This window comes from Sphaerulina musiva (assembly GCF_000320565.1).
Source record: "Sphaerulina musiva SO2202 unplaced genomic scaffold SEPMUscaffold_5, whole genome shotgun sequence".
Classification (NCBI taxonomy): Eukaryota; Fungi; Ascomycota; class Dothideomycetes; order Mycosphaerellales; family Mycosphaerellaceae; genus Sphaerulina; species Sphaerulina musiva.
In genome coordinates, this window is record NW_016017387.1 from 1,261,206 (window position 1) to 1,273,469 (window position 12,264).

Here is a 12,264-nt window from a genome sequence, read left to right on the forward strand (position 1 = left end):
TGGTCAGGGCAGCCAATTACAAACAAGCTTAGGCACCTTCACATCCAAAAGGAGTACTAGCTCGCCCAGCAAGAAGGATATCGCATGGGTCGGTGTTTATTATTAACTTGTCCAATGCGCGTGTGACCAGCACTGCGGAGTCCTAGTGAAGATGACCGACATCGACAACAGATACAACAAAAGAGCGTGGAGCTGCACACGAGGCAGAAACATCAAACATGAACCTACCGAGCACCTCCACGAGTCGTGCGAGAAGAGCACGCTGTGAGCTGCGCGGGGCAATACATGTCATACGCGTCACCACAGCGATACCGCCTGAGATCGGCGCCGATGACATGCTATCCTTCACTTCAGAAGACGAGTACATAAAGCAGAGGCTACTGGACTTCTGCTGACAGCATAAGGTATCATCGCTGGCGAGCTGACGGAAATCATGGCAGGATACATCAACAATGTGGCAATCATCGGCGCCGGCTTGGGTGTGAGTGGCACAGCAGTGACATCAGTGTGGCCCGTTACTGCTCATGATACACAGACTCACCATGAACACTGCAGGGCTGCGCACTTGGTCTCGCACTCTCGGCGAAGAAAGTCCCCGTCACCATCTACGAAAGCCGGCCCCAGGTATCAGGCCTCATCCCGTCGGGCGTACTCCTGACTCCGAACGGCCTGCGTGTCCTCGATCACCTGGGCGTATTCGAGCGTATAAGAGATCGTTGCTACGTCCCGACAGCTCGCATCTGCAAAAATGACAAGGACGAGACTACCCAAAACATCCCGGTGGGTGGTCCGGAGGAAAATGGAGGATATCGCAATCACCGCATCTGGCGAGGTCTCCTGCTGGACGAGATGAGACTGATGTTGAATGAGCGGGGAGTCGCAATACACTACGACTCGAAATTCGGCGGCATTGTGTCCGAGTCCGAGCACAACGTGGAATTCCTAATCAATGAGCAGATGGTCGAGACCTCACTGTTGATCGGGGCAGATGGCATCTACAGCACAGTTCGAAAGTGTCTCGCGCCTGGCATCGAGCCCGAATACGCTGGAATAGTGGGTGTCCTCGCACATATCAACTGGAACTCTGTGGCATGGCCATATCCAGAGTACGAACGTAACGCGACCCTTCAAGGTAAACCTGGTTCGCTCTTTTGGTTGGCCGAAGATCCTAGAGATGAGCCTGAACTTATGGTTGCGGTACAAGTGCAATGGCCAGAACAGTCGCGTAAAGATTTGGAGGAGCTGCAAGCCAACAAAGACAAACTGGTCGAGTTCTTTCTGCGAGGCTACGAGGAGCATGGTGCCACTGCTCGTAGCATCCTCGATGCCGTAGCAGCTAACCGGCAGAGTCTCTACATCTGGCCGTTTATGAAGATGCCGAAGCTGCCACAGTGGTACTCCAACACCGGGCGCGTGATCCTTTGCGGCGACAGTGCTCATGCTGTACCCCCGAGCAGCGGGCAAGGCGTAAACCAGGCTCTCGAAGACGTGTACTCTCTCACTCTGCTGCTTACCTCGGTAGGCGAGTTCAGCAGCGTCTCCACAACCGAAGCTGCTCCTGGGAAACCCCAGCTCCTCAGTGCTCTCTCCTTCTGGCAAAAGACGCGTCAAGACAGAATCGACGCGATCATGGACTGGACGACCAACACTATCAATGTCGAAAGAATGCCGGAAGCGGATCGTGAAAGGCGGCTAGCAGAGGGCAAGGTCACGGCAGGTCGTGGCTATGACCTAGGCTGGCTGCATGAGTACGATTACGATGCGGTTTTTGACCGATGGCTAGGGGGCAAAGCTTTTGATTCGTAAATGGGTATCATATCTCATGGCGGGTCAGGCGTCCCTGATCTGAGCGAGTGAAAGCCGCTGGAAAAGTAACAACAACGCCGAAAGCCTGTCTCGGCTGGTCCTGACTCAAATCACGTCTTCACAGAAGACGTGTCTCCCGAACTACAACCCGTAATCCCATTGGACCGTATCGTGATCCAGAGGCTCGCCAATTTGATCAGCGAACTCGTCGTCGTAATTCCCTGCAATCTGTCAGCCAAAGACCTTTCTGCAAAGCGACACATCACATACCAGGACCCTTGTAGTTACAGACAGTAAAGTACGGCAGAACATCGCCTCCGACATTTTTGACGCCGCCCTGGGACGTACAGTCCGTCGTCCAGCAGCCGATGGTAGTGGTGTCCTTCCACACGATTTGCGTGAAGTGGCCCCATTCGTGGAAGGAGTTCGTCATCTCGTCTTCTGTTGGATTCCTGCCGTAGGATGGATAGAGGCACTGCTCATTATTGTACCAGAGGCCAGTAATGATCTCGGTGATTCTTTCTGGTTCGACTCCAGCAGCTATGTTCTGGCCATAGCCGCCGCCATCGAAATCCCTACGAGGTATCGTCAGTCGACCGCTCAACCTGCACGCGAGTCGTTTCAGACAACTTACATTTTATGCTCGAAACTACACATGTCGGCCCCCTTCTTAGCTGTGGCAGCGAGATCATCGTCCCACTCGACGGGGGGAGCTGAGTGATTTGCTCGGTGGTAATTGTGATGCAGGACTGCTTTCTCAGCGTAGCTGAGTTGTCGCGGGACGACTGCTGGCCGCGCAGTCACTGCGATGCTGAATATCGCAGCCACACCGAGAAAATGCATGTTTCTTGAGGTAGGTATGTTCTTAGAATCGAATGCAGTCCAACGATGGAGCTTCACGTTAATCAGTAAGGTCCAGTTTGAGTTTGAGCTGGCGAGAATGCCTGAAGAGAAGAATGCAAAGCTCCGTGCCCCTAGTCATCGGCACTTCAATGTCGATCTCGACAGTGTTCGACGTACCTTCACAAGAAACAACTGGGAAAATGATGATGGGTCAATGGACGTCTTAGGATGTTCGATTTATGCTCAGGAGTGGTGTGAGGTACTTGTTTCAATGGCACCAAGAAGTGCTTTGAGGAGTGTGGCTTACCTGGCCTGCAATGTGGGTCATTGGGTCATGAAACGGGCGTTACGTGACCGGCAGGCACATTGTTGCATGCTTCGCGTGTTGGAAGGACCGCAGTCGAGGAGGGCCCTGCCGGAAACATACTACTGCAGAGCGCCTACTCTTTCCACGTCAGGCCTGTCTCTTGCCATCGACGGAGACTGGCGACTGGCAAATCCTCACACTCGGTCGACGTGCAATCACACCCAGCGACGTCCTGCTCAGCGCGACTGGAGAGAAGCCATACCTAGCGACCGTTCTCGGCCGCGCTGGCATTCGAAGCAGACATTCTATAGGGAGCGATGGTTCCAAGGCACTACAGAAATCCTCGAGCGCGCCTACACTTGTACACTGCGCCGCAGCGTGTACCGCTCGTCGGATGGCAGCCTTCTGATAGGACAGCGTCGAGCACATCGTCTTCGGGACAACATCGATTACTTTCGACGACGTAGCTACCTCCACTCGGGCGCCTAACCCCATACTAACGTAGCTGCAACATGAAACGACCCCGTGGAATTCGGGCATGTAACATCATGCACATTATTCTTTACACGCGTATGATGATATGGGCGCGCCGAAACATTTTTTTTCTTCAAAGCGGGGTCTACTAGTCACAGCCTGTCAGACTCTGCGAACGAGCAGAGGGACCTGCATAAAAGCCAGGGTGGTCCCGAACGGTCAGCGGTCGTCTGCCCTATGCTACTGCTGCGCTTGGCCAGGGGCGATCCAGGTACCACCCGGTAACTGCGACGTGTGCTGACCGGTCTTGCTTTCTGACGCCTCGCTGGCCGACAACGTGTTCCATTTCACTTCCTGATTGAACCTGCCGCAAGTCAGCGGGCAGGCACAAGTGCGTCAGGAAACGGTGAATTTCTTACCACAACCCTCTCCGAAGGCTGAGGCTGACTAACGAACACGGATTTTCTGACGGCGGGTACATATGCTACGTGTTCGTCGTGTCGGACTGTCGGACTATCTGACATTATTGCTTGCGTTCAGGTTGTGTTGCCGGTGGCGGATGGTTCCGGTGCGAGTACGAGCTAGCATCTACTGTACTGGATGACGAATGACGACGACTTGTGCCATGTGTGAAGGATCCCAGCAGCAGCGCAGTCGGCAGTGCTTTTGTCATAAACAGTAGACCGACACTTTCTGACCGTGGCTCAACAAAAGTCTGTACCCGGACTTGCAAGAACTGGCGATCTCGATGTTGCTGGTGTTGGCTCGATGACAGTTGCTTCATTTGTCTATCGGACCATCGCAAGGTCCACGAACTTACATACCGGCGGGCAACTTAGATGACTCGGCCGCTTGGCCATGAGTCCTTCGTGTCCAACTGTCCATGGATGACTACACCATGCCACCATCATCAGCATGGATGCTCTCCCAGCCGGAAAGACGCCAACTTCCCCGGGGCATGGCATGGCACATGCCGGGATTTCGGCCAGACCTTGGGCTGCTGCTCATTCGATTTTGAGGCATTGCGGAGCCATCTTGGTCTCAACTCAACCGAGCACTGCTGGAGAGACTGTCTGACTTTGCCCTCACATCCCGCCAACGACGAGGCTGTTGTGTGACTTGACAGGTACACTCGTGTGACGGAACACTGGACCTGCAGCTCTCGGCATCGAGGGACAGCGCGCTCATCTGCCATGAGCCAGAAGGTATACGCGAGGGTTCTACGCAGGATCTATCGCTTGCATGAGCAAAGTTACCGCTGTGTGGTTCTGGAAATGGCCGTCCGCCGCCTCGACGTCAAGTTCCGAAGAGACAAGCATCAGAAGGTCTCTCTGGCATGAAATGCCACCAAGCGATACTTTCCACTGCCATGGATGTCACCGGTATCACTCACCTTTTGATACCGCTGGTCAAGTATTCTGTCCTGCGGTGGTGCTGGGCTCTCAAAATCAATTGACCACAGACCACTTCACGTCCAAGGAGGGTCAGTCTGAGCGATAGTGCTTCACTGCAGAGAATTGCGATCAAAGTATGGTTGCTCGATCTCTGGCACAGCTCAGTGGTACTTAGTAGTTATCAATGGGCTGCCAGCATTCCTTCGAGACTGTGTCGGGGAAGACATACCATTCTCGTGTGGTAAGGAGACTCGTTTGCGAGCACCTCCGTCCTAGAGCTAGTAGGTGTCGCACATCGCACTAGCCGCTAGGCTCGTCGGTAGGCATACAACATAGCCAGCGACTCGGATACGGCTGTATCGCGACCAAGTTCAATGGCATCCAGGAATTGGTCATGATGGTAATGATGGTTTGCCCATAGAAAGGTCCAGACCTGCCATACGACTATCTCTGTACACTACGACCTGCCGCTCTCCACAAATTACTGCAAAGCCACCACCCCCAATATGCCATAGCCTTCCCCGCTGTCTCAACTTCACGCCTTACTGACGAACCCAGGTCCATGATTCCCCCTTCCCTCCCCAATCACCACCTCCAACAGCAACCTCAACCCCTCCTCCGCAAATTTCACCATATTCCCCACCCGATCCCCGCCCAACCCGGTTTCCACCTCGCGCGTAAACACCCCCCTCTCACAAGCCACCGCCAACGCCACATACCCGGGCGTCCGATTGGGCGTATTGCCCCCCGTTGGCCCTGCAGTTCCACTCTCCGAGAGCGTATACGTACTCTCCAACTCCCCACGCACATGTTTTGCCAGACCAGACACGATATCCGTCGTGGGACCTTTGTAATTCGCAATCGTTTCTTGCGTCCACCCAGCGTAACTGATGCGCGAGGGAAGCGTGTAGAGCGTCAAACCGCCTTTGTAGAATTTTGACGCGCCGGGAGTAGAGAGGAGAGAGGAACTGATGAGGCCTCCGCAGGCGGTTTCGGCGATGGAGACGGATTCGTTGCGGGATTTGAGGAGGTCGGAGATTTGGGTGAGGAGGTCGTGGAGTTGGGCGGGTGGGAAGGATTGGGTGAGTTTCTGTTCTTGTTGGGGAGGAGAGGGGTCGGTAGACGTGGAGGATGACATGTTTCTCTGTGTGTTGCGATTGTCGTTGCTGTTGCTGTTGCTGGTGCGTTGTTGGGTGTGAAGTGGGATTGATCGGATTCTAGGTGTTAGATGAGGAGAAGAGGTGGAGGAGTATGGTTGAAACCGAGATAGAGATGACGAGATGGAATGGCAAGTACGTGCGATACTTGCGAATGGCTTCATATACGGGTGAGAAATACTGTTTCGCAGTGATGCAGCGATGTTGTTGCTAGGAGGTACTATGAGCGTGGACTCGAGCGGGGAGCTCGTAGTGCATGACGTGCAGGCGAGATTGCACTGGCCGAAATCGGAAGGCGGAGCGCGGATACTTGCACATGTGCAGACCGCAGCTGGAAGATGATGAGTGAGCAGTAGGTACATTACCTAATTTTCTCCCCAGAGCTACATGTATTGGTATGCCTTTCACTTGACGAGAAGAACGCGTAGCAGTACGATGCTACCATGTCACCACACTTGCGATTCCGCAGTGCGAGTCGGAGTCGTGAGTGGAAGAAGCGTCTCTTTAAAGAGTTGGTGATTTTGATGCCGTATGAGCAAGATCGCCATCGCTAGATTGGCCATCTCATCTACATCAAAGTTCTCAGTGCTATGCTCAGGATTTCGTTTACCCATCTGCTCTGCTGAAACGTCTCGAAAAAATGCTTTCTGGGGTATCATTCATCATTCGTCATCAATCAACAACGTCAAAAAGCCAACTTCTCCAAGGCTTCACGATAACGTTGGTTTGTTCCCCATGTTGACAGGAGGTGGTCCACCTGTATTATCAGGATAGGGCAGCCTCCTGCCGAACTCGCCCATATCCGTGAAAGTCAGTACTGGTGGGCCTCCATATCCGCCAGCCAGAGATGGCGACTTAGGCGGGCTACTCCTCTCAGGGTAGGGCAGAGCCGCGCCACCATTCACAGGTGTCTTGGGAGGTACGGGCGGCGGCGAAAATAGTGGCGAGGGATAATTTGAGGGCGGACGTGCGATGTCCTCGCTATGTCGAGGAGAATGGTCACTGAAGCGGAGGGAACCCGGACGGGCTTGTTCGAGTGACGACCTCACCGCGGAAAGCTGAGATGAGCTGTAAGCCGACGAGCTATAGAGCTGCTGTGTTGGTGTAGGGCTATTGGTGTGTCGATCAAAAGGGTCGCTCGTCATCATGTTGTACTTGTTGTCCATGGGCCGTTGAACGAAGTGGGCGCTGTCTGCGTATTGCTGTCCAGGACGATAATGGTCATCGCCAGCGAGCTCGACTGCGAATTTTTGCGGAGGTGGAACTGTAGCGAGTGGCTTCTCCCATAGATTCTGCGATGCTAATTTGGGCATATCAGCGCCGGTTGCCTTTCGTGCTTCTGCTCGGTCGTGTCTGATCTTCGCAAAGTGAATCTTAGCGAGTCGTGCGGCCGCACCACAACTGATCGCTTCCACTTCTTTCTTCGAGAGGTACGATCTGGTGCTTGTGCTGATCTCTGCCAGCCGGGCCCACTCATTCAAGCCAAACTCTCCCACACCAACTTCCACGTTCAGCCGGTAATAGACTTCAGGGTTGACTCCTCTCGCTGCTAGATGTTCTCGTAGCATAAATTCGTGTGCCCTCTCGCAGTTCTCGAGCTTTTGTATCATCTTCCTTCGTGCCTCTGCAAACTCGCCCAGACTGCCTCCGAGGAAGCCCTCCCACCACTCTTGCGAATTGGCACCTGTCTGTGGAGGCCGCTTCCCAGTCCCTACACTGATAAAGACACCCACTTCACGACCTGGCCACTCATTTGACACGGCTTCGTCAAGCACCAGAGGTGCAGGATTGTATTTACCAGCGCCTTCGTCCAGGTACACTGATTGACCGATTTGAATGGGCTTGAATGCCATTTGTGTCGCACAAGTCGCACGTCCAGCCTGCCAGATAGCACAGTTGACATCTGGCGCTGGCTCTTTCCTCGAGTCGTACGATCTCAGCAATACCGTGTGATTTGTTCCTTTCAAGACCGCTGTCATTGCTGTCTTTGTGCGGTTCTCCCGTGTATCGTATAGCAAGGCATTCGGGTTCCCAGGCTTCACGGAGCCAATGGATACTCTATTGCCCAAGCCGCTTTGCCCTATCTGACTGTAATGACTGCTTTGGCTCATGGTCCGATGTGGAATGGGAGGGATATTCGACGGCCAGCCACGAACGCTGGTGGGAGTCATAGGCGCAGCGTTCGCCAACGCATCATTCCCCTCATCCTCGAAAATAGTGTGTTCCTTGACGGTCTCGCGGATCGCCTCCTCCAGCATGCTCGCTTTGAACATGGTGCTTTTCCAGGGCATACCGAATACCGTCTTGTCTGTCTGGAACACCTTTCTCGTCATACGCACGTAGACGTCCTTGCAAGTGTCCAGGTCCAGGCGCAGTCTCCCCAGCATAATAGCAATCAGGCCGCCTGTGCCTGTGCCTACAATCAGGTCGAAGTGCTCGCATGGCTTCGGGATTTCGTGTCTCTTGGGCGCTCTGCCCTCCATCTCCACAAACGTCCGATGCATCAAGTCTTGCAGCAGGATGAGCATGCTGTACCCTCTGATGCCTCCTCCATCGAGCGAGAGGATGCGCAACGGCGGTCCTTTGGTGGTGTCTTTGCGCCTGACTCGCACCATCTCGTCCATGCCCGCAGCGCTTTCGCGGCGCGACGGCCGCAATATGATTCGGACTCAGTCTTAGGAAGGAGACGTGTCTCGTCGCTTGCCGCCGTCTCCTATCGGAAGGATCTGGCTCGCCAAGGGAGCGCGAGGGCAGGTGCTTAGTCCGGCAAATTCGGCGCTCTAGAACTAGGTGAAACTGCCGTACTCGAGGAAGGTGGATTGCTAGCCGACTGAGATTCTCTGGGCGCCCAGGTGGACTGTCTCTGACTACCTAGGTAGTCGGTACAGATGAAGTGCGGAGAGAGGGTGAGGGTGAGGGTGAGGGTGAGGACGAGGGCAAGAGAGCGGCTATCGTTATTGTCGCGAAGAGCAGAGGTCACTGTGCACTACTGTGTGCAGCGCGTGGCTGAGCTCGTTAAAGTGAATCGTTCTATGATTCCCTGGAAAGTCCTATTAGTGGCAGCCTGCACTGCACTGCAGTCATTCCCGATTCCCACTCTGACACCAAATTCGCACCACTTTCGTTTCACTACAGGTCGGAACGCCTCTTTCCGGGGCTTCCCCAAGAGACCACCATCGAGATGGGACCATTCGTAGTCGTCGACATAGGTGAGATAAGCAAGGGAAGCTTGGCAGGCAGACGATGAAGAATGATCTGGAATGCTCGGGTGAAGAAGCACTAGAAGTGGGACTACGTAATGGTCACTGTGTCGCGCCGCTCCCACCATAAATGGACATTGGCTCTGAAGACAGATTCGACAGACGTCCTGTCGATACTCTGTATAGGGCGTTCGCCATCGACATCGATCAGCTCGGCACGTCGTGCAACAACGATCTGATCAAGTGCACGACGACGAGAGAATCGGATCACGATGGACAAGCGTCATCGCTTGCGTGGTTTCGTTTCAGCTGACCTGAATCTGTTCTCTAAGGGGAATACGGAAAAACTGTAGGTAGGTATGCGTTGGGACAGAGCTTGATGCGCTCTATTGAGTGACTACCTGAGCACGTCAATCATTTCATTTGGCATTCAATCTTCTTATCATTACTGCCACCACACTCATTGCGCACGCTCCATAAGTTCACACACAGCATGAAAAACTGCTCTCGCCCTCTCATCCTTCTGCAACGCCTCATTCGGGCCAGATCTGCCTCCATTTCGTCTTCCCAACCGATCGGAATGCCATCTAATTTTCTCCTTCTTCAAGATATCCACCAATTGTTGGATCTGCTGCGCAGTAGCCTGCGACTTGTCAAAGCCCACCTCGACACGCCCCGTAGCTGGATGTTGCGTATACATCGGAGATAGACCCACGACTCCGAGAAAGAAGGCCTGCGCGTTGGCTTGCATGACTGTTTCTTCTGACCAGGAACCAACATGTGTGCTGATGTGAGGCGCCCATAGTGACTCTCTGGCTGCGAGACCTCCAGCATGTAAGCCGCGTGCTGGGTATGGTATGTCAGGATTCGTTGACGGGAGTGACTTCCACTTTTCGTCATAGGCTGCGAAAAGTCGCTTCGCTTCATCCGATCTGAGCACAGTAGCAGGCGGCTGAGGAGCGACAGGTGTGCGTCGAAGAGGGCGAGCGAAGTTCGCGGTGCCTGCAGGGGCATACGTGTGCTGGACGTTGGGTTGTGCACCACCAGTGCTGTGTCTTGTGCGTTTCTTTTGCCCTTGAGGGACTGCACCCTGCTGAAATCCATCACCAGGGGTAGCAAAAAAGCGAAAATGTGCATCTTCTGCGAACGGTCGACTCTGTTCGAAAAAGTGGTTGAAAGGGTCGAATTGCATTGCGTGTTCAGCATGTAAGCCATGCAGGTTCTGAAAAGCTTGCATCACAGGATCCGCATGAGGCGGGTGTCCTGGAAATCCACCAAAGGGGTCGAAGAACTGCTCACGCATATTACGTGTGGATTGAGATTGTCGAGGGCGTGAACGCGGCGGCTCTTGAGACTTTTCTCGAGGTGGCATCTCAGATCGTCTGTAGGACAATGGGCGAGTTGGTAACTCAGGTCGTTTGTTTCTGATCCTTCGCGCCTTCGCTTCATCCAGGTCATTCATTGCCATTGCCAGCCTCCTTTCGTGCTCCTTCAGCTCGTCTATGATGCGTTGTAGATACGCCGAGTTGATGTTGGCTTGCTTCGAAGCATTAGCAAGCTTTTGCTTGCAGCCTCGAACATTCCGTTCTTCGAGCTCTACAGCATCTTCCAGACTTTCAATCATGGTCGCGTCAGCTGCACTTCGCTGTTCGGAGCTGGTGCGACCTCGACTATGCGTGTATTCTGGCTCGGAATCAGTTTCGTCGTGATAGTCAACCTCGATGAACTCTGGTGGCCGTTCTTTTGTTGCTTCACGGGCAGGTGGCCGAGTTTCGGCTGGGTATACGCTGTGTCTGCGCGATGATCTTCTGGAACGGTCCTCTTCAAAAGACCGCTCACGACTGCTGGAGCTGTCCTCGCGATGGTGTTGCTTGGCATCTACCAATCTGTCTTTTAACCTCGAGAATATAGACTTGGGTCGTGCTCGTCGATTAGGTGTGAGATTATGACCCTCGTATGCCAAATCGCAATCGTAATTGTCGTTCGGTGTATCGATCTCGACTTGGCGTCGGCTCCCTTGACCAAAGCCATGGTCTCCGACAATGGTGTGCTGTGGATGCATGGCTAATGTATTTTCCAGTAGACCAAAGGCGCTTCCAAGAAGTCCGAATGGCGTTGCTCTTGAGGCATGACCTCGATGCGATGACATAAATGGGTCGAAATTGAAAGGCCCGTTCGCCGTGCCAGAAGAAGACCCGAAACTCAGACCCGGAGTCGCATAGGATGTAGAATGGACTGTGTAGTGGATACCGTTATGTGTCCAGGATCGGGTGCTGTGCTGAGGGTGATTAAGTGAGGTTGCCGCTCGTCCTCGCGGCCCTTCACCTGCGTCATTGCTCAACGGCCTCGCCATGGTTCACTTGTAGTTATCAGTCTGGGCACGACGTGACCATGCAGGTTTTGTCCAAGATGTCGAATATTATAGTTCGTGACTCGCCGACAGATCGTGACGTCGGCAGGCTGGACTTCGGTTTCAAGATCAGAGATATTGGGATGACCGCTTTCACTCTGGAGAGGCAAGCTGTACGCCTGTAACCTCACAGCTGCTCAGATTCGCGCAGAGGTATCCCAGTCGCAACCGAGTGGCAGTGCGCTCGAATCTTGTCTGAAGGGGATGCTACAGGAGTAGCCTTGACCGGGATCCCACGCGCACTGTAAGGCAGCAAAGATGAAGCGCCGGAGGTCGATGATCGCAGAGGTGGTCCGGCTGCGGATCGTCCCAAGGTGCGCTGTGCTGTGAGCCTGTGACTGTGAGTATGAGGTTGCAGCCTGACAGCCTCGTCTTGAACTTAAGCTCCAATTGGCTGTGCTCTATGCCACAACCGGTTGTTTGCCTGCTGGCATTGAAACCCAGCTACGGTTACAAGTGCTCTCAAGAGTCAGGTGTCGGTCTGCAGCCTCCCGTCGCAGCTTCGTTGTCGAATGCCGTACATCGGTCGCTATCCCGACGATGATCAGGAACAAAGTCGATTGTGAGTTCGAGGTGAGAATGGAGGTGGTGGCGGTGGTGCTATATGATGGCAGTGCAGTATGTAAGGTACCCAGGTACATGTGATGATGGTATCGCAAGAGCTGGCGAGGTG

At 53.9% G+C, this 12,264-nt stretch overlaps 6 protein-coding genes across 6 annotated transcripts; 1 reads left to right on the forward strand and 5 right to left on the reverse strand.

Moving 5' to 3' along the window:
- The first annotated feature begins 155 nt into the window (after positions 1–155).
- Positions 156–9,173, forward strand: SEPMUDRAFT_86040 (FAD/NAD(P)-binding domain-containing protein). Its single transcript, XM_016910401.1, has 3 exons — positions 156–481; positions 556–2,659; positions 2,726–9,173. Exons 1-2 carry the CDS (start codon positions 434–436, stop codon positions 1,804–1,806), a joined length of 1,299 nt encoding a protein of 432 aa, XP_016760878.1. The 5' UTR covers positions 156–433; the 3' UTR covers positions 1,807–2,659; positions 2,726–9,173.
- Positions 156–9,173, reverse strand: SEPMUDRAFT_125855 (FabD/lysophospholipase-like protein). Its single transcript, XM_016902017.1, has 3 exons — positions 2,726–9,173; positions 556–2,659; positions 156–481 (listed from the first exon to the last, which is right to left on the reverse strand). Exon 1 carries the CDS (start codon positions 8,603–8,605, stop codon positions 6,692–6,694), a length of 1,914 nt encoding a protein of 637 aa, XP_016760879.1. The 5' UTR covers positions 8,606–9,173; the 3' UTR covers positions 156–481; positions 556–2,659; positions 2,726–6,691.
- SEPMUDRAFT_117318 (PR-1-like protein) lies at positions 1,948–2,649 on the reverse strand (the record flags this gene model as incomplete). The annotated part of the gene is made up of 3 exons (XM_016901323.1): positions 1,948–2,027; positions 2,077–2,381; positions 2,441–2,649. The coding sequence occupies 3 exons, from the start codon at positions 2,647–2,649 to the stop codon at positions 1,948–1,950; spliced, it is 594 nt and encodes a 197-aa protein (XP_016760880.1).
- SEPMUDRAFT_117319 (uncharacterized protein) lies at positions 3,671–3,954 on the reverse strand (the record flags this gene model as incomplete). Its single annotated transcript, XM_016901324.1, has 2 exons — positions 3,671–3,784; positions 3,850–3,954. 2 exons carry the CDS (start codon positions 3,952–3,954, stop codon positions 3,671–3,673), a joined length of 219 nt encoding a protein of 72 aa, XP_016760881.1.
- Positions 5,360–5,962, reverse strand: SEPMUDRAFT_44704 (competence/damage-inducible CinA family protein; the record flags this gene model as incomplete). Its single annotated transcript, XM_016908940.1, has 1 exon — positions 5,360–5,962. The coding sequence occupies one exon, from the start codon at positions 5,960–5,962 to the stop codon at positions 5,360–5,362; it is 603 nt and encodes a 200-aa protein (XP_016760882.1).
- Positions 9,174–9,590: 417 nt separating the features above from the next.
- SEPMUDRAFT_149325 (uncharacterized protein) lies at positions 9,591–12,157 on the reverse strand. The gene has a single exon (XM_016905491.1). The coding sequence runs from the start codon at positions 11,532–11,534 to the stop codon at positions 9,642–9,644; it is 1,893 nt and encodes a 630-aa protein (XP_016760883.1). The 5' UTR covers positions 11,535–12,157; the 3' UTR covers positions 9,591–9,641.
- Between the last annotated feature and the right edge of the window lie 107 nt (positions 12,158–12,264).

What these genes read in the sequence shown, in the direction of transcription:
- SEPMUDRAFT_149325 (XM_016905491.1), bottom strand. Translation starts at nt 11,534, where the DNA reads ATGGCGAGGCCGTTGAGCAATGACGCAGGTGAAGGGCCGCGAGGACGA.
- SEPMUDRAFT_86040 (XM_016910401.1), top strand. Translation starts at nt 434, where the DNA reads ATGGCAGGATACATCAACAATGTGGCAATCATCGGCGCCGGCTTGGGT. An exon ending in TCATCGGCGCCGGCTTGGGT is followed by an intron (nt 482 to 555) that starts GTGAGTGGCACA and finishes TGAACACTGCAG; the next exon opens with GGCTGCGCACTTGGTCTCGC.
- SEPMUDRAFT_125855 (XM_016902017.1), bottom strand. Translation starts at nt 8,605, where the DNA reads ATGGACGAGATGGTGCGAGTCAGGCGCAAAGACACCACCAAAGGACCG.